General features: G+C 42.7%; 1 protein-coding gene across 4 annotated transcripts in view; it reads right to left on the minus strand.

Annotated features, from left to right (window-relative positions):
• Positions 1-3,014: 3,014 nt before the first annotated feature.
• The window catches only part of PDE1A (phosphodiesterase 1A), a 733,908-nt gene continuing 711,051 nt past the window's right edge, over positions 3,015-25,871 (minus strand). For all 4 annotated transcript variants that reach the window (XM_029605930.1, XM_029605928.1, XM_029605927.1 and 1 more), the window contains one exon: positions 3,015-3,615. In XM_029605930.1, coding sequence (XP_029461790.1) covers positions 3,587-3,615 — 29 coding nt within the window. In that variant the 3' untranslated portion in view covers positions 3,015-3,586. The remainder of the gene's footprint in view (positions 3,616-25,871) is intronic.

Below are 25,871 nucleotides of genomic sequence, written 5' to 3' on the forward strand. Positions count from 1 at the left end.
TACAGAAGATTTGCTCTAACTTGCTTAGGATTCCAAATTGATGCTTTTCGTTTTCTGTGTAGCACTGTATTCATGTATGAACCTCTAACTTGGAGCTTACCTGGAGAATCAAGGCATGAAAAGCAGGGTTTTCACTTTCCCTTTACTTCCAGGGCCTGGAGAAGAAACAAAGAAAGCCACACACATCTACACCTTTCAATCAGCATGCTATGTGTGCCGGCAGCAATGGTAGGATCAGCAAGTAGGAGGAATAGACAGATGCTGGAGATCGGTCCTTTGGTAAGGATCCCAGAGGACTTTTCTTAATGCTGGGATTTGAGCAGCAGAGTGCAGACAAGCTGTAGTAAGCTGTTTACATCCGTCAGAAATCTACAATGGTAACACAGAGCACTGCAAGGAAGCTCTATTTCGATGAAGGAGTCTGCTGCTGGTGCAACCGAAAAGTTCTATTCCTGACCCTAAGCTAAGAGGCAACTTAAAGGCTGATTAATCAGCACCTCTATATGTACTCAATGATTTCAGGAGAGATTGTTGGGATAATTACAGTGAATTTGGATGAATCAGAGGTCAGGAAGTTTTAGTTCATTGTTAAAGGGGCTCTAGCGAGTCTGTGTGATCAGAACAAGTGGAGAGGTTGCAGAAAGTACTCCCCAAAATGCTATTGTCAATGAAACTGGTTGCAGAAAGGAACTAGATGTATAGCTGCCAGTCAGCACTCTGGAAGAACTTCTGAGCAGAACCACCTGGATCCTGGAGTGAGTACTGATACTTAATAGACTCTGAACCTTTCCTCATAAACACAGAATGAGGGAAAATCCTTAATGGATTAGTCCTTGTGTGTTTACAGGAATCACAAATTCAATGAAGATTTGAAGCAAGCTGAATATAATAAGTTGCTTGATCTGGGCATCCTAGTATGGGAAAAGGTGTTAGGCCACCTAATGGTGGTCACACCCTGGTCACTGCCCAAGTTCAGTAGAAACTGAGATGGAGGACCAGCACCTGCACAGATGGTTCTCCAGAGAGAATGCCAGTTCCTGAAACCGCCCAGAGGATCCGGGTCACAGAGGAAAAACCTTGGATGACTATAGGTTGCTGCATTATTCAAAGCTGAGGGACTGTGATGCAAGTATCTGTTTGGCCAAATTAGCTGCATATAGTAAGAAGGAGAATATTAGGGACTTCACCTAAGCCCTAATCTAGGATTGTGATTACACATTGCTGAACAGATGAGGATTTCCAGCACACACATTGTCTTGTATCAAGCTCCAGTTTCTTGGGAATTTTGCAGTAATAGTACCAAAACTGCAGCACTCTGCTTTTCCAGGACTTTCTGACTTTCTCAGAGTGAATTATTGGTCCAGGGAACTTCCCAAGCCTAATAACTCTGAGGTCTTGACCAATCACTGAAGTGGTGTATGCCTGTATGGTCACATGCGTTGGGTCATTTCATTTGCAGTAATACATATTGTTAAATAATCCTAAATTTCTTTGCAGTCTAATATAATAAAACTTCTGCTTGTTATTGTATATTCTTTTTCTCTGTATTTTGGAGGTATATTGTAGTTTTAGACAACTGGCAAATCTCTATTTATTGTTTCTGAGAATCCCAGCTCTTGTTCCCTGTGCATAAAATACCATCCCAAGTGAAGGATTAGGCATGATAATAAAGGAACTGCTTCTCAAACTTATGGTTCATTTACTTGAAGACTACACTCAGATGCTAGAGTCTTTCTCTATACAAGTAGCTTAGCCAATACCTATAGAAATCAATTCAGGTATCTAATATGTGCATCTCTTTATGGCACGATGTGAATATACCAATTATTAGCTCTACTCTAACTCTAGTGATAAACAAGGGTTTTTCAGATCTTAATACAAATGAAGAACATGACAAAAATAGCATATCATAAACTACTGATTTACTGCAATGTTTTTCATTCAGTAAAATGTATAGATGTTTTTAATTGTATTATAATTTGGGGAGTTTTGTCCTTTGCAATAAGAAAATGATGGTATTTTATTTTTTTAGTTAAAAAATACTTAATATGAGATTATAATAACTTTGTAAAAAGAATGAATGTTCCTTTAAATATTTTTTCATGAGTAAAATAGACTAGCATCTGGTTAAAAGTCTATAGTAGTAGTCCTGACTGCAATATAATGTAATCAACCTGTAGCTCAGATGCTTTATTTAATGTAAGAGGTGGATAGCCAGGTACAGAGATGAAAAGAAAGGTGGATTCAATTGTAGAGATAGAAAGAAAGATATGAACACTTTACACTATCCTTAGAGAACTGAGAAAAAGTTACTAAGCCATAAAGTAAAGAATATGAGGCAAATATTTCAGTCTAACTTCTCAATGAAAGACCAAAGATTGAATGGAAGATAGAGACTTGATAAAAGAAGGTTGCAACATGAAATATGTTTATCTGGCACTGTATCTCTCTCCCTCACTCTCATGAACAGCACTGTAACTCTATATAGCACTTAGCACAAGGTGATAATATAGCTGTGGGCAGGATCTGCCAAGATAAAGACATTTCTTCTTCAGGGTTTGAACTTGGGTGAAAAAGTTTGGCATAAAAACAGATAAACTGTACCCTTAAAAAAATTTATTTTTGGGAGGGGGTTAAAATGTAATGGGATGACTTGACTCCATCATTTAATCTTTCCCACATTTGCTGGTCATATTGATATAGCGAAGATCCACTGCTAATGGGATATGGACTATGGATCCTTTGGAAATTTAGAGCAAGTCTGGTCAGTCTGTACCAAGTGATGAGTGCTGCCTTCCTTCCAAGAACTGTGAAACTGTGAATGTTGCCTCTGCAGATCTTATACCCAGCACCCTGTGGAACAAGAATCTGGCCTAGGAATGGAGGCAAGGTAGGTCTCTTGCATAGCAGCTTGTCACATGTCAGGAGTTTCAATATACTATATTATAATATCAAGATATCTAATAGGAACCATATCTAATAAGATGAAATAAACTGACACAGAAAATGTTTGAAGGTCTCTTATTCTCAAAACAGAAAAGTATGGTCATCCTAACCAAAGATATATACAGTGCTTATATTTTTAATGCAATTAAAATAGACACAATTTTTCAATTTGCAAAAGTGTGACAAATTCCAAAAGAGGGATAAGACAGTAAACAGAAAAGAAGTCCTGATAAATAACAAATATCATGTGCATTTGAAAGAATAATTAGTATATATCTGAACACTGGGGTGTTATTATTGGTGCTGATTGTTGTTATTCTGTATTATCCCATTCACAGATGCCCATTAATGTGTCACTGTCACTTGAGCATTAAAAAAAATGGCTGCCAAAAAAAAAAAATGGAGAGGATGAATGCAAGTATTTTCATCTGTCCTCTCCTGGAACACCTTCTACTTTTCACACCAAAAAATGAAGTGCATCCATCTTCTTGTGATGTTTAACAGGGTACATCCTTCGCCCCTTAAAACTGGCCATGGCAAAACCTACTATACTTCTTCCGTCGAAGACACAGTTTTGCGGTCGGTAGTGCCCATAAATGGTACAGCATCACTGCTTAGTCCTTTCTACGCGTTCTTCTTTTTAGTGGTGGGAAGATTTGGTTTTCCGCTCTGAAAAGGAAATTAAGAGACAAGAATGGGGTTAAAGCTTGCCACGATATACTGTTCAATGTTGTGTGCAATACAGACAATTCAGATCTGGTTGGATTTCTACTAAAAGTGATCCATACGTCTTTTATATTTCACCCATTTTCTAGAATGCAAAACTCATGTTGCATTTTGGCATTTTATAAGGAATAGAAGACTTTTATCCACTAAAAGTCCTCTGCTGAGAACCAAGTCTCTCTTTCTAAATATTAATGCCTAGGGTAACACTATTTACTATAATATACAGGCAATTAATTTTATTATGTAATTACTTTTGGCATTTCAGTCATCACTATTAGGCATATAGATAGGCTCGACGTTTAGGAAATAAAACACCACAGTTAGCTAACTTTCTTCATGATGCATGTGTTTTGAAGGACAGCCAAATGGATTTCAGTGACCTGTTTATAGTACATGGAGCAATGGAGACATCCAGTGGCAACTAGGTATACAAATCATTTGAGCTAGGCAGATTTATCCTCTTAAGAGATAACAGTTTTCCTCACTTTAGATATTTTCATTTGTTGGTCACCTCGAAAGTTATTTTGGCATCTGATAAATATTAGATTTGTCTCTGAAATCACCAGTCCATTAATTATTAGTTCCTTTGCAAATAATGCTTCCTTTTTTAAATTAATCACTTAAGTCATAAAACTGAATGAGATATTCAATTAGATATCTTGTTTATTAAGTTCTGCTTGCTTTTGCTGAATAATAGAAGAAAAAAAAATAAATGCACCAGGGATTTTGGCAGTAAATGATGATGAAGGACAGAATAATGAATCAATATGAAAAGGGCAATAGGAGCTGAAAAGTAAAGGTCTATATGGCATGTGTAAGCAGAGCAGACACTATTCTGTGCACAGCAGCAACTTCAGAATAAGTAAAATTAGTGACCAACATAAATCTCTGTGGTAGAGCTGATACAAATTAAGAGTGGGTTTCTGCTTCCACACCAGTGGCATAGCCATGGGTAGGCCTTGTGCATCTGCGCCTCCCTCAGTTTTGGTCATGTCCCATCTCATTCAGTCCCTTAAAGGTATAGCAAGCAGAGAGCCTGGAGGCATTGGAATCCCTGCCAGATCATGATCCTCAGTGCCTTAAAAGGGCTAAGCTGAACAGGAAAACTGCATTGCCCATGGACTAGACATGCAAAACTTAGAGGTTATCAAAGTCTTTCATTACTTTTGGCAGATAATTATCTCCCCCTCCTTTCAGTCCCTAAAAGCTCAGGAATGCCCTCTCCTCTTTTTATATTATTGCTCTTCAGCAGCCTGAGAGATTTACCTTTGTATAAAGGAGCTGCATTATCAACAGAGGGAGATTGAGAAACAGCAGAGACAGGGCAGGGAAAGTAAAGAGACAGGAGATACAGCGTACTGACAGAATTTAAATGGGTTTTGTATCCACTGCCATGAAGACCCATGGATGGGTTAAGGGATGGGGGCAGGGTAGGGGAGAGGGGGCTGGCCACAGTGCCCACCCATCTTGTCCATGAGCCCTTCCAAAAGTTCAGTAATGGCTATGCCCCTGTGCAACCCAAACTTTTCAGAGGTTGAATGCACACTATTTTGCATGAATTATATTGGCATGTATGAATATTGTATTATGCTTGATACTGTGTACTTGATTGATGTAAACTGCCTTGGGCTCCCTTCGAGTTTGGATTTGGTGGACTATAAAAACAATTAGATTTCATATCATTTTCTAACATTTCAAGCTGATTATGGACAATGAAATTATCCTTGGACTGAAGCTTGGACTGAAGTTTATTGGGAGTTAATCGCCAACATAGATAATTCTGCTCCAGAAATCATGTTATCGTGGTCTTCCATCTTAGATCTTACTTCAATTGAAATGACATGTATCTGGGATACAGACTGAATAATGTTTTTTCAACCTTAGGGGGTCATTCATCAAATAGCATTAGGGCCTTATCGATGGCATTAGGGTCCTAATGCCTGCGATAATGCATGTGATAAACTACAAATTTAAAAAATTTAGTCAAATGAGAGTTTATGAAAATGAGGGGTACTTAACACCTGAAATAACTACACCTTTTTTCCTGGTGTTATGCCCAAAATAGCATTTGTGAGAGAGAGAGAGAAAGAGAGTGAGCCTTCTTTTAGGGTGCTTATATAAGTAAACTATTTATACCACTGTAAGAGGGGCAACTGGTAACTTGTGGTGAGGTTTTAGTGGTGGCAGCTTTTACATGCACAGTCAGAGATATGAATAGCATAGTAGACATCAGTGAAGATTTTATGTGATTTGGAGTGATGAAAGATACACAAAGATGAGATTTTGATTTATACATTGTACTCTTGACCTAGCTTGATAGCTCTCTCTTACCCAAAATGCAATAAAAGCCTGTGAGGGCACTTCTTAACTTGTAATAACACACAATACAGCATCTGGAAAATTACCTTAACCACAACCCTTTTTTTTTTTATCACGGGTGCTATTCTCATAAAATTTATAGCAAAATGATGAATCTAGCTCTTAGGAACCAATCTCCAAGTATCCTGTAGAGTGACATTAGCAGGTTCCTGAATCCCTTCAGTTACCCCACTCAGTGGGAATTATCGAAGAGAGAGGCACTCCTAGAGAACTAACCTTTGGAGCCTCCAAACTTGGAAAAGTTAACTTCAAGTGGTTCTCCATATTTGCAATCTTTACAACCTGCTGAGGGTGAGTGAAGGCCACTGCTGTGTCAAATACATTACCAGAAAGAGTCAAAGCATTAACAAAAGACACAGCAGCAGGCCTTGATCATTTTGAAATGTCAGAAAATGATATGAGATCTTGTAGTCTACGATTTTTAAATTTTTCTATTTCTAGTTATTATCACCGGGGGAATTATTCAGGATATACATATGTGATATTATCTTTTGATAAGGATATGATCCCTGTTCTTTCCAAGTTATATTATCTCCCTAAGAGGAAAGTATCAACTTTTAAGGAGGGGGAAATGGATGATTTGGGAAGACCAAGGATTCTATTGAATATATCCCAACTAGAGCTACTTGACTAGTTTCTTTCTCTTTAAAGCAAGATAAGGATCTGGCTTTCCATAAATATTTTAAATGTAAAGATATTTCCTTCTGTGGTCAAAAACTTCAGACCTTTCCTGATATTTGTTAAACTGTAAACCGATCCGATATGGTAATTTACTATGAAGGTCGGTATAAAAAACTGTTAAATAAATAAATAAATAAATAAAATATTTCATTGGTTACTGAAGCCTGTAGGAAACATTTTCTTTCTTTCAAGCAAAGGATTCTAGGTATTAGAGCAAGCTTTTTCCTCAAATTCTCATGTAAATGTTTGGTAATCTACCAAAATAACAAATGTATTTTTCTTGATCCATTACATCTAGTTTTCAAGCTCCGGGACATACGCGCATCCTGGGGCTTGTGCGCATCGCCGGGCCTATGCAAAATAGGCTTGGCATGCACAGGAGCACATATACACGCATAACACTTTTAAAATCCACCCCCAAATTGTGCATACTTTTATTTATACAATAAAAAGGCATTCTGGGACAGAGCTGGAGTGGAGCTTGAAGTTACATGCATACTTATGATTATGAAATATATGCACGTAAATTTGCATGTATATAAAGCAGCTTTGTGTGGGTGAGTTGCTGTACACGCTTTCGCATAATTTTCAAAGTGAACTGCTATGCAGAAGTTTGCTTTGAAAGCTAGTGTAACTTATGCATGTAGTTGCTGTATAAGTTACCGGCACAGATGTTACAAAATTCTAGAGATGTGAAACGGAACTGGAATCGGTTCGGATTCCGGTTCAGATTCACATGTGGGTTTTTTCCCATCGGGCCCAATCGCATTTTGTTTATCGGCTGCCCAGCCGATAAACAAAAAACCCACCCCGACTCTTTAAAAGTAACCCCTTAGCTTCCCCCACCCTCCCGACCCCCCCCCCCAAAAAAACCCCTTTTTACAGGTACCTGGTGGTCCAGTGGGGGTCCCGGGAGCGATCCCCCGCTCCGGGCCGTCCTCTGGCTACCGGGCCGTCCTTTGCCCTTACAGGTAGCGCCAGCGCTACCTTTGCCCTCACATGAGGGCCATTTGAATACTGGCAATACGGCCCGAGTGCAGGAGGTTGCTCCTAGACTGTGTACTGAGGGGAGAGAGTAGAAGGATAAAGTTCTGGGTGCTGGGCTGTGGAAGATGCCAGCTGATCAGCTTATCAGGGAGAGGAGGGTAAACTGTTCATTCCTTACACAAATCACCTTTTGCCACTTGTCAGAACACCCTCACACAGCCACGTAAATCCCCAGGGAGTTGCTGCTATAATTTTCTAATTAAAGAAGCAGCAGGCAAGATGCTCAGTGCAGCCCAGTCTCAGCAGGGGCATCTGGAGGAGCTCTGTCCTAATCCCTCCTCCTTTTTTTTGCATCCCTTCCTGTGAAGAATATAATATTTCTACATATCTACACTTGTTTTTTTGTTGTTGTTGACCAGGACTGCTCTGACTAGAGACTGATGAAGATCCAAGAGCTGAGGAGGAGCTGCAGCCTATGCTGGCATTTTTCTCTCCTTCATCCCTCCAACTCTCCACTGCTGTAAATTGTCTTTTCTATTGGTGACTGCAGCAGAGGAACCACAGAGAAGGAGGAGGAGGAGGAAGCACCATCGAGGTGAAGGGAGGGAGGAGAAAGGGGACAATGAAGAAACTGGGGGGACAGCAATTGCAGGCATTGCCCCCTAGGTGCTAGAGACCAATGGTATACCACTGCACCCAAATTCATGACTTCTATAGGAAAAATGTTCTTAAAGTATTCACTCACTTTGGCAAATAAAAATGATATAACACTATGGGCCAGATTTTCAAAGGGTTACGCGCGTCGAGCCTATTTTGCATAGGCCAGGCGATGCGCACAAGCCCCGGGACACGTGTATAACCTGGGGCTTTGTGAAAGGGGCGGGACGTGGCGGGGCGGAACCGAGGGCCTACATTCCTATAGCTCTTAAGACTCCCTTCCGTCCTAGACATTATCGCAGGTACAGGAGATCGTGAGTTACATTGGCAAGATTGCAGATAGGAACCGGTACTCACTCCAGAAGGGCCCATGTTCCTGGACTCCTTTACAGACTCTCCTCTACTCTAGAAGCCATTTCATATACAGCTATTGTGAGTTCTTATTACAGACTGTTTGTGGGAACCAGTGCTCGCCTACGGCTCCTGTTCCTAAATATACTGAAGACTCTCTGTGGCATAGAGACCATCGCAGACATCTACTATTGTGAGTGTACCATCTTGTATCCAGTATACCCTGTCTACTCACTCCTTCTAGTCTCTCTCTACAGCTCAGCAACCCAGAGATTGTAGTCCAGTATCAGAAGGACTTCAGCCCTGCTGAACACATCGACTCACTACTGCCACTTCTGGTGGTCCAGCTTCAGCCTAATAAAGAACTATTGTGTTTATCTCATATTCTAGCCTAGCCGGTGGTTCCTCTCAGGATCTCCTCCTGGGGGCGCTGTCATCTACCATCACCCCAGGGATTCACCATTTCCTCTACGTGGTCATTCCTTACACTACTATCACTCTGTGGGAGCCAACCACTACAGACCACTAACACCGCTTACGGAAGTATTATATATATATATATATATATATATATATATATATATATTTCCTCTTTTCTGTGGGACTTGCCAGAAGCCTATATATAATAGATTACTACTCCGTAGTGGAGGCATGATAGATTGCTGTCTCAGTAGCGAAGTACAATTACACATTGTTAGCTCCTCTCCTCAGAAGAGTATCATTGAAGAAATTACCAACTCCTCTTCCCTGGGGAGTTGACCCCCTAACAGATTGCATCTCCTTCCTTTTCAGAAGCATCTACAGCAGTTCGCTACTAGATTACTAACTCCGCCCTCCGGGCAGGGTAAGCACTACAGATAGCTAACTCCTCCCTTCTGGAGAAGCAGATCATGACAGATTGCAAACTCCTCCTCCTTTCAAGAGGAAAGCAGAACAAGATTGCTAACTCCGCCCTCCTGGCGGGGTGAGCGATAACAGATTGCTAACTCCCTAGCAAGAACTGTAACAGACTGCTAGCTCCTCCCCTCTGGAGGAGGAGAGCGTAATATGTGCCTCCCCTTGCGCGCGCCAACTCTGGATTTTATAATATGCGCGCGGCTGCACGTGCATGTTATAAAATTGGGTGTACATTTGTGTGTGCCAGGTAGCACGCACAAATGTACCCTGCGCACGTAGGTTTTAAAATCTGGCCCTATATGAAGGTAACTTTGATACCAGCATGCAGGTGCACAAGTACGCACATATGCTGACTCACGCCAAAGGACACAGCCATTTTATAACATACGCACGTATATGCACATGTTGTATAACAGGCTGAACATGCATAAACATACGCATAATTTTATTTGGATACATGCACATGCACGCAAATGCCACCTCTATTGCATAAGTGGAGGAATTTTATAAGGGATGCACACAGACGTCATCACTAGTTTTCCCAGTTCATTTCCAGTTTGTCCAGTTATGGAATAGGACTTCCAAATCCCTCTAGGTTATTAGCCTCCCTTTCCGCCTATTAGCCCAACCCTTAAAACCCCGCTGTCTAGCTTAGGTTTTTTTTTTTTGTTTTGTTTTATTACTTACACGCTATTCATAGCAGTACTAATGTTACGCTTCAGGGGACCCTGGTGCACACTTGTGCGCATAAACATTTATGCACACATTTCATGTTAAAGTCCCAGAACGCTTACGTCCCACCCTTGCCCTGTCCATATCTCGCCCTTTTTTGGGCTTTCTTACTTGTGCACATACAGGGAGATAATGCATTCACGGGCAGCTTTTAAACTCTGCTCAGCGGGTGCTGACAGTACATACTCGCATATCTTCCAGTTTTGGTGCATACTGGGCTTTTAGAATTCACTTAACTGCTTTTAAGATAGTTACTGTTTGGGGTTTTTTGACTGGTCCAAACTAAGCAATATCTTATCAGCTTAACAACAATATACATGATTCTCATCTATTTCCCACTATGCAGTCGCTAGCAGGCCGATTCGGTAAAAGTCGCGGGAGAGCGAGCAAGCGCCCGCTCCCCTAGTGCAGGCACAGGCCACTCTCCTGTGCGCGCTATTCAGTATTCAAATGAGGGCCAATGGTAAAAAGAGGCGCTAGGGACACTAGCGCGTCCCTAGTGCCTCTTTTTTGACAGGAGCGGCGGCTGTCAGCGAGTTTGACAGCCGACGCTCAATTTTGCCGGTGTCGGTTCTCAAACCTGCTGATAGCCACGGATTCGGAAACAGGACGCCAGCAAAATTGAGCGTCCGGTTTTCAACCCGCGAGCCGCGAGCTGATTTAACTTTTTTTTTTTTTTTTAATTTTTAATTATTTTTTACTTTTGGGACCTCCGACTTAATATCGCCATGATATTAAGTCGGAGGGTGTACAGAAAAGCAGTTTTTACTGCTTTTCTGTACACTTTCCCGGTGCCGGCAGAAACAAACGCTTATCTTTGGGTAGGCGCTAATTTCTGAAAGTAAAATGTAAGGCTTGGCTGCACGTTTTACTTACTGAATTGCGCAGGAATAACTAATAGGGCCATCAACATGCATTTGCATGTAGAGATTTCTGTGCATAACATGTGTCTGAATGTCACACATTTTCTAATACAGGAAGGGTAATTTTGTAACATCGGTACAGGTAACTTATATGGCAGCTACATGCAAAAGACTAGGAATAAGACTGGTCCAAACACGGGTTAACAGTGCGCTCCACTAGTTCAAACTAAGAACAAGAAATAAAAAATGTTTTTCCTCATCTTAACCTCCACACTGCCTCATTTGAATAGCTTCCCAAACATTTACATACACTAACTTAACAGAAATCAATGACAAAAATAAATTATTAAATGCAAAACAGAAATCCATAATATTTTATTGAGAAAACTTTTGCATATCTATACTAAGGTTTCAGAAACCATTGTACTTAATTTTGAGAAGTCTGTCAATTGTACAAGTACACAATAATGTCATTCTTATTTCATAGTTTGCATTTTCTTCACTCCCTTATGACCGGCATTGTACCACAAAGAGGAAGAATTGTTTCAGAAACAACAGAGCTCCTTGTTCCACAACTCTTAAGCCTCATTATTCACTGTACCCCTCCTAAGATAGCATTATTTGATATCACCAAACTGCATATTATATAACAAAATATTTAAAGAGTATTAGGGGTGAAAAAGGGGAAAATGTGGGCTTATAGCTAGAATGTCATGGTCATCTGCTAGCTAACAACTCAATGAGAAAGTGACCTATTTTATAGTAATATTAGAAACCCTTTGTGCCTCTCTACTTTCATAGACATTATTACAGGCCTCTCATATGTACTAGTGGAATGTAGGCAATTATACCATGCACAAAGGAGTGAACACATCTGGGGCACAGTGAATGACACATGAAACTTGCAAATATGTTGATTCTAGGAATAAGACTGGTTAAATCTATTAACATAATAAGAGAAGCATTTAGCATTTCATAGGGATGTGCAGAGGGACGCCATACGTTGCATTCAGGATTCGTATTCTTCGGGGGGCAGATACGTTGCATTCGGCAAGGGGGCCCCCCGATATGTACATGCATTAATTCTTATTCGTTTTCTGGCTAAAATTGAATTAAGTACAACCCCCCCACCCTTCTGACCCTCCCAAGACTTACCAAAACTCCCTGGTGGTCCAGCGGGGGGTCCAGGAGCCATCTCCTGCACTCACACCCTCGGCTGCCAGTATTCAAAATGGCACCGATAGCCTTTGACCTTCTATGTCACAGGGGCTACTGGTGCCATTGGTCAGCCCCTGTCGCATGGTAGGAGCAATGGATGGCCTATACGTTGCGGATTACAAATACGTAGGAAACGAATGCACACCCCTAGCATTTCATTTCATTGCACATCCTGTACCGGTTTCCAGGTTATTACACGATCAGATAACTGTTTTAATATGGTGGCACACCCAGCATTTGATATATAGATTAGAACTGAAATGCACACAAAGAGAATCAAACTATAATTTTTATTATTAAAAACCTCTGAAGTAAACTACAGTTGTACCAGTGTTGCAAAAAAAGCACATACATTCTATGACATAATTGCAAATAATGTCAATTTCTCTACCTTTCTCCTATAGTGAATTTAAATATCAATAAATTCCACATTTTTTTACATTGAGTTTTTTGAGAAAGTCAATGAAAATAACCCCTAGCAGACATGAACTGTCCCCTTTCCGACTTTCCCCTTAGAATGCTTAACCCATTCTATGAGGGGTTCTGATATAGTGAGGCGCAGAAGTGATCCCCAGTCATTCCTGCCTCCTAGCCTCCTGGTTCAGAAATGGGACTAGCCAAGCATGAGGTTGGCACCAGTTTGTTGTATGGCCATATGCTGTATGACTATACAACATAATGATGCCAACTTCAGGGCTGGCTGGTACCATTGTCAAACCAGGAGCTGGCGGGACAGGCATGGCTGAAGGTCTCCGATACAGATATGGGTAAACACGGCCTGAAGCGGCTGGGGGTGGGGCTGTTTCTTTTTGTTTTCTTGTTTTTGTTGTTTTAATTTAATATTTATTTCAGTTCAGCAAAGAAAACTAACTAACATAAACAATCATTAAACAAACTGAAACCCAAATAAACGCCTCCTACCCAAAATGAAAAAAAACCAAAACATTTTTTCCCATCACATCCCTTATTCCTATTGTTATCCTAAACAAAATCAAGAAGAACGGTTTCACTCTGAAGAATGTGGTGTGCTGGGACAGAAACAAATGAAAAGATGCAGTGTGCTGCCTTCGAAGACCTCAGGCCAAGTGTAGATGAATCTGAAACTGAGATTCCCAGCTATCACTTTTTGTGTAAAACAGATGAGGTGTAACATGATCCCTTATCAATTAAAGAAACGGGTCAATGTGAACTTTGCAAATTCAAATGGATTGCAGATGGTTGCCTATCTCCTTAATAAGAGAGTAATACCAGCTATACCGTAGGTTTTAATGCCGGAGTCTTCTGGAGATCTGCAGTTTTTAGGGCTCTTATGTAGATATTCTGGTTTCCTATTACATTTTCCCTGCAGCGTAAAATCTGTTGATGTACTTCCCTAATGATGCTAATTGCATTGCCATATGTTCTCTTAGTTTTTGTTTTATCCTAATGGGACACATATTTCTCTTATGAATATGTCATTTGTTTATTACAATTGTCAAGAGTGTCAATATCACATACGGTGGGTCTTTTAATTGCTGTTTAAAACATACCCAAGACTGTATTTCAAAACACACATATATGTTAGGTATAAGAACTTGAAGGAATAAAAAAATCTATGTTTACTAATTCTTAGCCAGCAAGTCCTAAGAAACTCACTTAGGATCTGATTTACTAAAACGTTTTTCTCATTCTGGGGCCGATGTAATATGAGCAATGTTAAATATTCTGCAAAAAAAAAAAAAAAATATCAGCACACATTTTAAAAGTATCAGACCAAAAATTAGCTTTACTTTTGATGTAGTAAGCTAATGAGATGCACAGTGCATGGTAATTTTAAAAATGTGCTAAAAATAGTAGTAAAGTAAAAAAGTGCATTAAAACGGTAGTAAAAGTAACAACCACAGGTAAAGTTTTACATTGCCCACTATTGCTTGAAAATTGTTGCCCTAAGAAATGTAATGCGATTAGTGTGATTCAGGTATGTTTTGGCTTTCTTTCCTGATATTAAATGTGTTTATTGTTTAGTAGGGATGTGAATCGTTTTTTAACGATTAAAATTATCGTCCGATAATTTTAATATCGTCTTAAATCGTTATAGAACACGATACAATAGAAATTCTAACGATTTATCGTTAAAAATCATTAAATCGTGTTAGTGCGCACTAACGGGAGTTAGTGCGCACTAACTGAAAATGATACAAATTGACACTTTCCAGGTCAGTAAAGGTCAGTTAGGAATGAATATGTGTTCCTATTGGCTGGCTGCCCTCTTATCTATTGATGTTAACCAGGTTCCCACTGAGGTGATGGTTGGGGGGATGGGAAATGGAAATGGAAACTCAGGAACACTAACAGAAAATGATACAAATTATTGACACTATCCAGGTCAGTAAAGGTCAGTTAGGAATGAATATGTATTCCTATTGGCTGGCTGCCCTCTTATCTATTGATGTTACCAAGCTTCCAACTGAGGTGATGGTTGGGGGGATGGGAAATGAAAATTGTTGGTAGTTGACAAAAAAAGTAATGTGATCAGTCAATATGACTAGAACCTGTGCCCTATTCCTGATACCAGGGGTGTTGTGATCTTCCTGCACTCAGTGCCCTATCCCTGATACCAGTCTGAGACAGCTCCCTCCCTGCATTACTAGTGAGAGGCTGGCTTCACAGACAGGGGGGAGCTGCCTGACCCTCACTCCTGACTTCCCCCATGTCCCAGCTAGTGAATGGTTGTGTGGGTGAGGGGGGGGGGGGGGAGGATGGTGAAGTCTGAGACAGCTCCCTCCCTGCATTACTAATGAGAGGCTGGCTTCACAGACAGGGGGGAGCTGCCTGACCCTCACTCCTGACTTCCTCCATGTCCCAGCTAGTGAATGGTGTGTGGGTGAGGGGGGGGGGGGGAGGATGGTGAAGTCTGAGACAGCTCCCTCCCTGCATTACTAGTGAGAGGCTGGCTTCACAGACAGGGGGGAGCTGCCTGACCCTCACTCCTGACTTCCCCCATGTCCCAGCTAGTGAATGGTGTGTGGGTGAGGGGGGGGGGGGGGAGGATGGTGAAGTCTGAGACAGCTCCCTCCCTGCATTACTAGTGAGAGGCTGGCTTCACAGACAGGGGGGAGCTGCCTGACCCTCACTCCTGACTTCCCCCATGTCCCAGCTAGTGAATGGTGTGTGGGTGAGGGGGGGGGGGGAGGATGGTGAAATCTGAGACAGCTCCCTCCCTGCATTACAAGTGAGAGGCTGGCTTCACAGACAGGGGGGAGCTGCCTGACCCTCACTCCTGACTTCCCCCATGTCCCAGCTAGTGAATGGTGTGTGGGTGAGGGGGGGGGGGGGAGGATGGTGAAGTCTGAGACAGCTCCCTCCCTGCATTACTAGTGAGAGGCTGGCTTCACAGACAGGGGGGAGCTGCCTGACCCTCACTCCTGACTTCCCCCATGTCCCAGCTAGTGAATGGTGTGTGGGTGAGGGGGGGGGGGGAGGATGGTGAAGTCTGAGACAGCTCCCTCCCTGCATTACTAGTGAGAGGCTGGCTTCACAGACAGGGGGGAGCTGCCTGACCCTCACTCCTCCGGGGTATTGTGATCTTCCTGCACACAGTGCCCTATCCCTGATACCAGGGGTGTTGTGATCTTCCTGCATGCAGTGCCCTATCCCTATTAATACCAGGAGTGTTGTGATCTTCCTGCACGCAGTGCCCTATCCCTAATACCAGGGGTGTTGTGATCTTCCTGCACACAGTGCCCTATTCCTGATACCAGGAGTGTTGTGATCTTCCTGCATGCAGTGCCCTATCCCTGATACCGGGATGTGTGCAAGAAGATCCCAACACCCCCGGTATCAGGAATAGGGCACTGTGTGCAGGAAGATCACAACACCCCTGGTATTAGGGATAGGGCACTGTGTGCAGGAAGATTGATTGATTTATTTATTTATTTATTTATTTATTGTTTTTGTTATACCGAGTTTCATGATAGGCATCACATCAACCCGGTTTACAAATAACAAGGAGTGTAAAGCATAACGTAACGTAAAAAACAATATTTTCAATAAGAACCTTGAACTTTAAATACAGTGAATCAGAAAAAGGGAGAGGGAAAGTTACAAAAAACAAGGAAAATAAACTTGGGATGGAAGGGGAGAAATTGAACAGCACAATATTTACATTTCAGCCTATTGATACATTAGAATAGCAAGTGAAAAAATAAGACTATGAAACGGTACATAGGTAATCAAATGAATAAATATGACAGTTGTGAATGGTAATAGTATGATAAATATTCAGCAGGAATTAGTGAGAGAGGGTTTGAGGTTGGTTGATTCGTGTTTACATTCCATTATTGCATACGAGTTAGTGCTAGTGAGAGGAGGTTTTTATTCAAGGCTTGGAAATGCTTTTTTGAAAAGCCAAGTTTTTAGTCTTTTCCTAAATGTTAAAGAGCATGGCTCTTGTCTCAAATCAGGTGGGATCGAGTTCCAGAGAGCTGGACCTGCTGATGAGAAGGCTCTGAGACTCAAGGATTTATGTTGGTAGGTTTTGGCCTTTGGAATTTGGAGTGACTCTTTGTAGTGTTCCCTGATAGGCCTGGCGGAGGTGAATTTTTTAAGTGGTATTTGTAGGTCAAGTTGCGTGTGTTGGTTGATAGTTTTGTATATGATGTTAATGGTTTTGTACATGATTCTATAGTGGATCGGAAGCCAATGGAGGTTTTTGAGAATAGGTGAAATGTGGTCAATTTTCCTGGAATTTGTAAGGACTCTGGCTGCAGAGTTCTGAACCATTTGTAAAGGTTTGGTGTAAGAAGCTGGGAGGCCTAATAGTAATGAGTTGCAATAATCTAGTTTGGAAAAGATTATTGCTTGCAAGATTGTTCTGAAGTCCTGAGTGTGAAACAGCGGTTTTATTCTTTTCAGGATATGTAATTTGTAGAAGCAATCTTTGGTGGTTTGGTTAATGAATGTTTTGAGGTTGAGACGATTGTCTAGGATGGCTCCTAAGTCTCTTACGTGGGTTGTTTGAAGGAGTGTGGGTGGTTTAGGAAGTGTGTTATTGTTTTCTGGTGATATGAGCAGGAATTCTGTTTTCGAAGCATTGAGTACAAGGTTTAGACTGTTGAGGAGAAGTTTAATTTCTAATAGGCAACTGTCCCAGTATTCCATTGTTTTTGAGATTGATTCTTTTATAGGGATTACGATCTGTACGTCGTCACAACACTCCTGGTATTAATAGGGATAGGGCACTGTGTGCAGGAAGATCACAATACCCCTGGTATTAATAGGGATAGGGCACTGTGTGCAGGAAGATCACAACACCCCTGGTGCCAGGGTTAGGGCACTGTGTGCAGGAAGATCACAACACTCCTGGTATTAATAGGGATAGGGCACTGTGTGCAGGAAGATCACAACACCCCTGGTGCCAGGGTTAGGGCACTGTGTGCAGGAAGATCACAACACTCCTGGTATTAATAGGGATAGGGCACTGTGTGCAGGAAGATCACAACACTCCTGGTATTAATAGGGATAGGGCACTGTGTGCAGGAAGATCACAACACCCCTGGTGCCAGGGTTAGGGCACTGTGTGCAGGAAGATCACAACACTCCTGGTATTAATAGGGATAGGGCACTGTGTGCAGGAAGATCACAACACCCCTGGTGCCAGGGTTAGGGCACTGTGTGCAGGAAGATCACAACACTCCTGGTATTAATAGGGATAGGGCACTGTGTGCAGGAAGATCACAATACCCCTGGTATTAATAGGGATAGGGCACTGTGTGCAGGAAGATCACAACACCCCTGGTGCCAGGGTTAGGGCACTGTGTGCAGGAAGATCACAACACTCCTGGTATTAATAGGGATAGGGCACTGTGTGCAGGAAGATCACAACACCCCTGGTGCCAGGGTTAGGGCACTGTGTGCAGGAAGATCACAACACTCCTGGTATTAATAGGGATAGGGCACTGTGTGCAGGAAGATCAAAACACTCCTGGTATTAATAGGGATAGGGCACTGTGTGCAGGAAGATCACAACACCCCTGGTGCCAGGGTTAGGGCACTGTGTGCAGGAAGATCACAACACTCCTGGTATTAATAGGGATAGGGCACTGTGTGCAGGAAGATCACAATACCCCTGGTATCAGGGTTAGGGCACAAGTTCTAGTCACATTGACTGATCACGTTATTTGTTTTGTCAAGCTACCAACTGTTTCCATTTCCCATCCCCCATATACTGTCAGTGGGAAGCTTGGTAACATGAATAAATAAGAGGGCAGCCAATATGAATACATATTCATTCCTAAACTGACCTTAACTGACCTGAAAAGTATCAAATTGTATCATTTTCAGTTAGTGCGCACTAACTCCCAGTTAGTGCGAACTAACTCCCGTTAGTGCGCACTAACTCGAGTTAGTGCGCACTAATCGGAAAAAACGATTTTTAACGATTTTTTAACTAAAATATCGTGCCTAACACGATTTTCTTGCCCTGCCACACGATTTCTATCGTTAAGACGATATGGAAAACGATTCACATCTCTATTGTTTAGCATTGACTGGGTGGGAGGTCTGAGGGAACTGGGGAAAGCTCAGCTAAACAACCAGGAAGGACTTGATGATCTGGAGAAGGACTAGGCAAATTAGTGGACTAGCTAAAGCTGGTAATTTCACTCAGGTATGTATGTTTTAAAATACTCCACTTTATATGTGTAAATCCTGACTTACACGAGTAAGTCCTACTTTATTTTTGCACGTAAAATATACTCATCTACATTTTTAAAATAGGTGGTAAAGTGCACCTTTCCAAAGCATTGAAATACTCGCTTTCAATGCATTGCATGTATTCACGTGTTGACCTATATGGGGTAGATTTTTAAAAAAAGCGCGAGCGCGTAATTTTGTTTGCGCAGCAGGCGCAAACAAAAGTACGCTGGATTTTATAAGATACGCGCATAGCCATGCATATCCTCTAAAATCCTAGATCGGCGCGCGCAAGGCTGCCAATTTTGGGCAGCCTGCGTGCGCCGAACCCCGCAGCCTGCCTCCGTTCCCTCCGAGGCCACTCTGGAATCGGAGCGGCCTCGGAGGGAACTTCCTTTCACCCTCCCCTCACCTTCCCCTCCCTTCCCCTCCCTTCCCCTACCTAACCCCCCCCCCCCCGGCCCTATCTAAACCCCCCCTTACCTTTGTCCCTAGATTTACGCCTGCGAGAAGCAGACGTAAATCTACGCGCACCAGCGGACTGCTGGCGCACCGTCTTCCGCCCCGGGGGCTGGTCCAGAGGCCTGGACCACGCCCCTGGGCCGGCACCATGCCCCCAGTCCCGCCCCCAAAACGCCGCGTCATGCCCCCGAAACGCCGCTTCATCCGGTCCCGCCCCCCGATACGCCCCCGACACGCCCCCTTCAAAAAACCCCGGGACCTACGTGCATCCCGGGGCTCTGCGCGCGCCAGCGGCCTATGCAAAATAGGCGCGCCGGCGCGCAAGGCCCTGCTCACGTAAATCCGGGCGGATTTACGCGAGCAGGGCTTTTAAAATCCGCCCGATATATGTGTGTATGTTGTGGGGTAAACATGCACATATTTTATAATACACACGTATCTGATATGTATATGTTATAAAATACTCTGTTAGGACTATGCACGGCCACATACATGTGTATATGCCACCATACCCAGTTGTTGGAAAGTTATTTTCAAAATGAATTTTGTGTGCGCTATTTAGGCCGGATTTTTAAACATATGCTCGTGGGGTACATTTGTGCACGCTACCCGGCTCGCACAAATGTAGGCCTGATTTTATAACATACACGCGTAGGGCTTTTAAAATCTGCCCCTTTGTGTTTTATCACACAATTTACAAATTTACCCAAATTTACCCAAAATAGAAAAAAAACCAAAATGAAAATAAAAAAAACAATTTTGTTGTTATTTTTGTTTTGAAATGATGTGAAATGAAACAGTCTGATTTGTTTCATTTTTCATGTCCTTTCTAAATGAATGTTCATCCCTCATTGGCTATAAGTAAGCAGCAGAGGAAGAGGAAGGGGGGCGGAAGTGTGGAGGAGCAGATGAGTGGGACAAGACAGAGCAAGAGTCACTTAAAGAGGGGAAAATAAGGCAGGTGGAGGTGACAGGAGAATGGAATGGACCGAGGCAGGGAGTGATTCTTCTGCCTGAGCCTGTAGAAGACTTCCAAGGAGGCACTGGCACCCCTGAGGAGCTTGCTGGTAAGTAGTAAACAACAACTACTTTCGCAACAACCGTTCCCAGTAACTCAGTGATTTGACAAAGATATGTAAGAATGGGTTTATACCATCATGGTGGACTATGCTCTCGGCAGGGGGGGAGTAGAGCAGGGGTTTGGTACCATGGGGAACTAGGCCCACTGATGGTTTTTTTTTTTGTAAGAAAGGAACATGCAATGAATGGTTATGCTTGAATAAACATCTCTATCTATCTCTACTTTTCTTTTCACAAGTGAGCAGCTGGAAACAGCATGGGCAGACTGAGCCTATCTCCTCCCTCTTGGTTTCATGTGTACTTTCGCTTGAAGCCCTAAGATTTCAAGCAGCACCACAAAAAAATCACAGACTCAAAGCAGCAGTTGTAATCCACACATGCTGGCACAGCAGGGTAAGCTGCTCTCTTACACTGTGTGCTAACACTTGGCACAGCACTGTGAGTTAGTTGTCAGTGACCTCAGCTGAACTGGCATCAGAAGTCTCTGTTGTTCAGAAACTTTCACCTGGGGATCCTACTGTGGTGGGATCACTTCTGCAATCTTTATAACTTTCATCTTCCTTTGTACTGCAGCAGTATCTATATGCAAATTACAGCAATACGGTTTGCTCATCCTACAGAGCTCCATCCAATCTAAAGGGCCAATGTGCTAAAGTGCTGTAATGCTTTCATTAGGCATTAACATTAGGGATGTGAATCGTTTTTCTGACGATTGAAAATATCTTACGATATTTTCAAACTGGTCAGAAATTGGGGGCTGCCCGAAACTGATAGGAAAACCCCACGAAATTGTTCATGGGGTTCTCTTATCGTTTTGGGGTAGGGCGGGAAAAATGGCACACAAAAACAACCCCTAAACCCACCCTGACCCTTTAAAACATATCCTTTAGCTTCCCGCACCCTCCCAACACCCCCCCCCCCCCAAAACTTTTTTAAATTACCTGGGGGTCCCGGGAGCCATCTCCCGCTCTCGGGCCGTCGGCTGCCACTAATCAAAATGGTACCGGTGGCCCTTTGCCCTTACCTTGTGACAGGGTATCCGTGCCATTGGCCGGCCCCTGTCACATGGCCCCTGTCACATGGTAGGAGCTCCCAGGACCCCCACTGGATTACTAGGTAATTTTAAAAAGTTTTGGGGGGGAGGGGTCGGGAGGGTGCGGGAAGCTAAAGGATATGTTTTAAAGGGTCGGGGTGGGTTTTTTGTTTATCGGCTTGGGCGCAGCCGATTAAAAAAAACCTGATCGGACTGCACGAAAAAGATTTCACTATAGTCCCCGAACCAGGAATTGGAACCAATTCCGGTTCCGATTCACATCTCTAATTAACATGCATGAAAAGTGCTGTTAGTGCGCAAAGAGTATGCACGTTTGCACTTTTCACATGCATAAAGAAGCTTGCAAGCGCTCTAATGTATAAACCTGTGCTAATGAGAGGCAAAACAGGTCATCTATTAGCACACAGAAAAATAACACATTAACTCAGGCCCTTTAACACAAAAAAGTAGATAAACCTCAAAGAGGTGCAGTTAAATTTTTGTGATAACATTTCATTAGTGTGCTAATTGTAATGCTTGCACACTAATGCTAAACTCATTACAATATCATGGACATGTAGAATTAATGCATTAACATGCTCATGTTAGCATTCTTTAATCTGTTGGCACCATATCTGCTAAAGCTAGAATCCAATGGCATCTACAATTATTATCCAACATCAGCTATTGCAGAATGGCACACAAAACCTCTGCTTCCTTCAAATATTAGTCAAAACCAGTGAGAGGGCAAACCTATCAAGAAGGAAAAAAAATTGTAAGATATCAGTAAAATGTAATAAAAAATAAACATTAGGATACTGAAGTCCTTCTTTTCAAATATGTATCTTTATTATTAAAAAGCTTGACAAAGGTGTCCATTCATATATGACAGATTATTTCCTCCTGCCTTTGGAAAATCTCTTATTGAAAATTAATACCCCGATACAAACATAACGTAGAACTGTAGCCTAAACAGTTCTCTTTACTGATCCCCCACAGCCAGCCCCACACCTTTCCACCTCCAGCGCCTCCCCCACCTCCAGCGCCTCCCCCACCTCTCCTTTCCCTGTTTCTCTGGTACGCTTCTTTCCCTTCCCTGAATCCAGTTTGGTACTCCACGACCGACGAATTCTTAGTTAAGATATCAGTATATCGACTGTATAAAGTTCTCTCTCCCCCCACAACTCTGCCCCTTTTGCTCTCCTAACCCTGCAAATATTTGTTGTATAATGCCCCTTTGTATTTATTTCCCTTTTTGAATTACCTCCTTGTTATATTTTTTGGTTTTTTGTATTTCCTTTTATCAGTTCAATGTAAGCCGGCATGATGTGCCTTACGAATGTCAGCATAGAAAAGCCTATAAATAAAATAAATAAATAAATAAAATACAGATCAGATGATATCTTCCTTTTATCATCTGAAGTTTTGCTTGATCTGATGTCTGTATATGGTATTTATATAGAAATTATTGTTTGTAGTGAATATTTTCATAAATAAGCACCCTGGAATTATTTCCCCTAAATAATTTTAAACTTATTATTTGATGCTTAATTTTTTCTTATAATTTTCTGCAGTTTTTAGGTAAATCCCTTAAACATCTTGGAAATGTGATTGCTATTAAAGTCAGCTTCACTGATCCCTAATTAGGTTTAATAATTAGGCTGTAATAATAAGATAATTCATGAGTTTATAATAGAACAAACAGGTTGATGCTACATTTTAGGGATGTGAATCGTTTTTTGACGATTTAAAATATTGTCCGATATTTTTTAAATAATCAAAAATCGTTAAAGAGTGCGATACAATAGAAATTTCCCTGATTTATCGTGAAAAATCGTTAATCGGGTTTGTGTCCACTAACGGGAGTTATTGGGGGGGGGGGCAGGAAAACCGGCACACCAAAACAACCTCTAAACCCACCCTGACCCTTTAAAACTAATCCCTTACCTTCCCCCATCCTCTCAAACCCTCCCAAAATGTTTTAAAATCACCTGGTGGTCCAGTGGACGCCCCGGGACCGATCGCCCGCTCTCGGGCCATCGGCTGCCACTAATAAAAATGGCACCAATGGCCTGATAAAAAAAAACCCACCCCGACCCTTTAAAACTGACCCCTTAGCCTCCCCCACCCTCCCGACCCCCACAAAAACGTTTTAAAATTACCTGGTGGTCCAGTGGGGGCGCCGGGAGCAATCTCCCGCTCTCGGGCCATCGGCTGCCACTAATAAAAATGGTGCCGATGGCCCTTTGCCCTTACCATGTGACAGGGTATCCATGCCATTGGCCGGCTATGCCCACGCCATTTTTAAAGATGGCGCCGGCCATTCAGTGCTCCTACCATGTGACAGGGGAAGGCTAAGAGGTCAGTTTTAAAGGGTCAGGGTGGGTTTTTTGTTTTTCAGATTGGGCGCAGCCGATAAACAAAAAACCAATCGGGCCGGATGATAAAAATTATAAGATTTGAATCGGAACCGGAACCGAACCGATTCCGGTTCCAATTCACATCTCTACTACATTTTACTACTTGCATCCATGAAATCAGAAAAATGATAATTTAGTTCAATATTTCGTACAAAAAGTCCATCCCATAACATCTACTACCAAAACTGACATTATCATGCCTTGTGATCAGTTATTAATGCCTGGGTAGCATAGAGTGTATATGGTTGTCAATAGAAAGTGCTGAGGTTAAAGTCAAGTAATATGTGCAGATATGCAGCAATGTCGCAAGGATCCAAATTGTGTGGCAATGTTTGTTGAGGTATTTGATGTTGGCTATAAAGGTTACAACACACTTTCCTATCAGACTGATACGTTGGATGAAAAGGACAAACACAGAGAAGAGTACAATGTCCCAAGCACGGGGGGCATTCCTGTGGGCCGGCCCTGATGATGTCAGCCCGGCTATTTAATTTGTGAGCTGGGGGTGGTGTATGACTGCAGTAAACCACAAGAATAACATAGCAAGTGTGAAACCTGGTCAGGGGGACCAGATACAGACTATGGGTTTTCCTTATTTACTGGGGTTCCCTCCACCTTGGGCCTGTGGACCTTGGATGCCACCAGCCGATACTGAGGGTAATAGCAGCAGCCCAGGACCTAACCCATAACCCATTCCCACAATAGTCACAAATGGCCTATGCTGGAGGAATGCCATACCTGGTATATCCATGGGGATATTGGCCAAGACAGCAGGGCATGTGGAACAGCCAAGAGGCCCAAGGGAGAGATGATGATGACTCAACAGCAGCAGGGAGCAGCAGGCATGCTGGACGCACGCCAAGAAAAAGAAATTGTAGTAACACTGCTGCCAATAGTCTGTCCGAAGGAGAGACCCAAGGCAGCGAGACAACCAGTGCAACGACCAATAGTGACGGAGAGAACATGATACTACCGGAGGTGCGTGTAGGGGATGCAGTTGCAGCAGAAGCTGGGCTTGAGCAACAACAGCTGGGTGAGTTATCTGAACATAATGTTTCAATTCCACAGCCACTTGGCATGACAGCGCACGGGCCAAAAAAGAAAGGAAGTGGAAAGCAGAGGAGATGGTACAGTTTAAGTTCCAGTGACAGTAGCTCATCTTCGGACTCCGATAGAGCAGATGAGGACAGCTTAACATGGGCACAGTTGGCACATGGAGAGGCAGCAGCAACTTCGATGCCGGCGAACAGCATTGCCCCTCTATGGTTAAGCTGCCGAGGAAGCTGTGGAAAAGGATTATAAAGAGAAAATACATTGACATCTTCTGACTTATGGAAGGAAGGAGAAACTCAAAAGACAAAAAAAGGAAGAAAAGCAGAGATGCACTGCCAGAGGACAGCAAGACTATACCGCGCAACATAGAGACCTGGACCAGAGCATATCTCAGTCTGATGAGTGTCATAACAAAATACGATCCATCGCAATGTGGACCGATGCTCGGGTACACAGACACAATTTTGGAGGTGCAAAGAGCATATGAAGGCTGGTCGTGGCTAAATTACGATGAGCGCTTCCGGGACAAGACGGAGGACTCGGGAACGATGTCATGGGGGACACACAATGTCGACCTATGGTTAAACAAATGGGGGCGGATTTTAAAAGCCCTGCTCGCGTAAATCCGCCCGGATTTATGCGAGCCTGGAGGCAGGCTGCGCGGCTTGGCGCGCGCCGGCTGCCCAAAATCGGCAGCCTTGCGCGCGCCGATCC

This window comes from Rhinatrema bivittatum, chromosome 6, assembly GCF_901001135.1.
Source record: "Rhinatrema bivittatum chromosome 6, aRhiBiv1.1, whole genome shotgun sequence".
NCBI classification, from domain to species: domain Eukaryota; kingdom Metazoa; phylum Chordata; class Amphibia; order Gymnophiona; family Rhinatrematidae; genus Rhinatrema; species Rhinatrema bivittatum.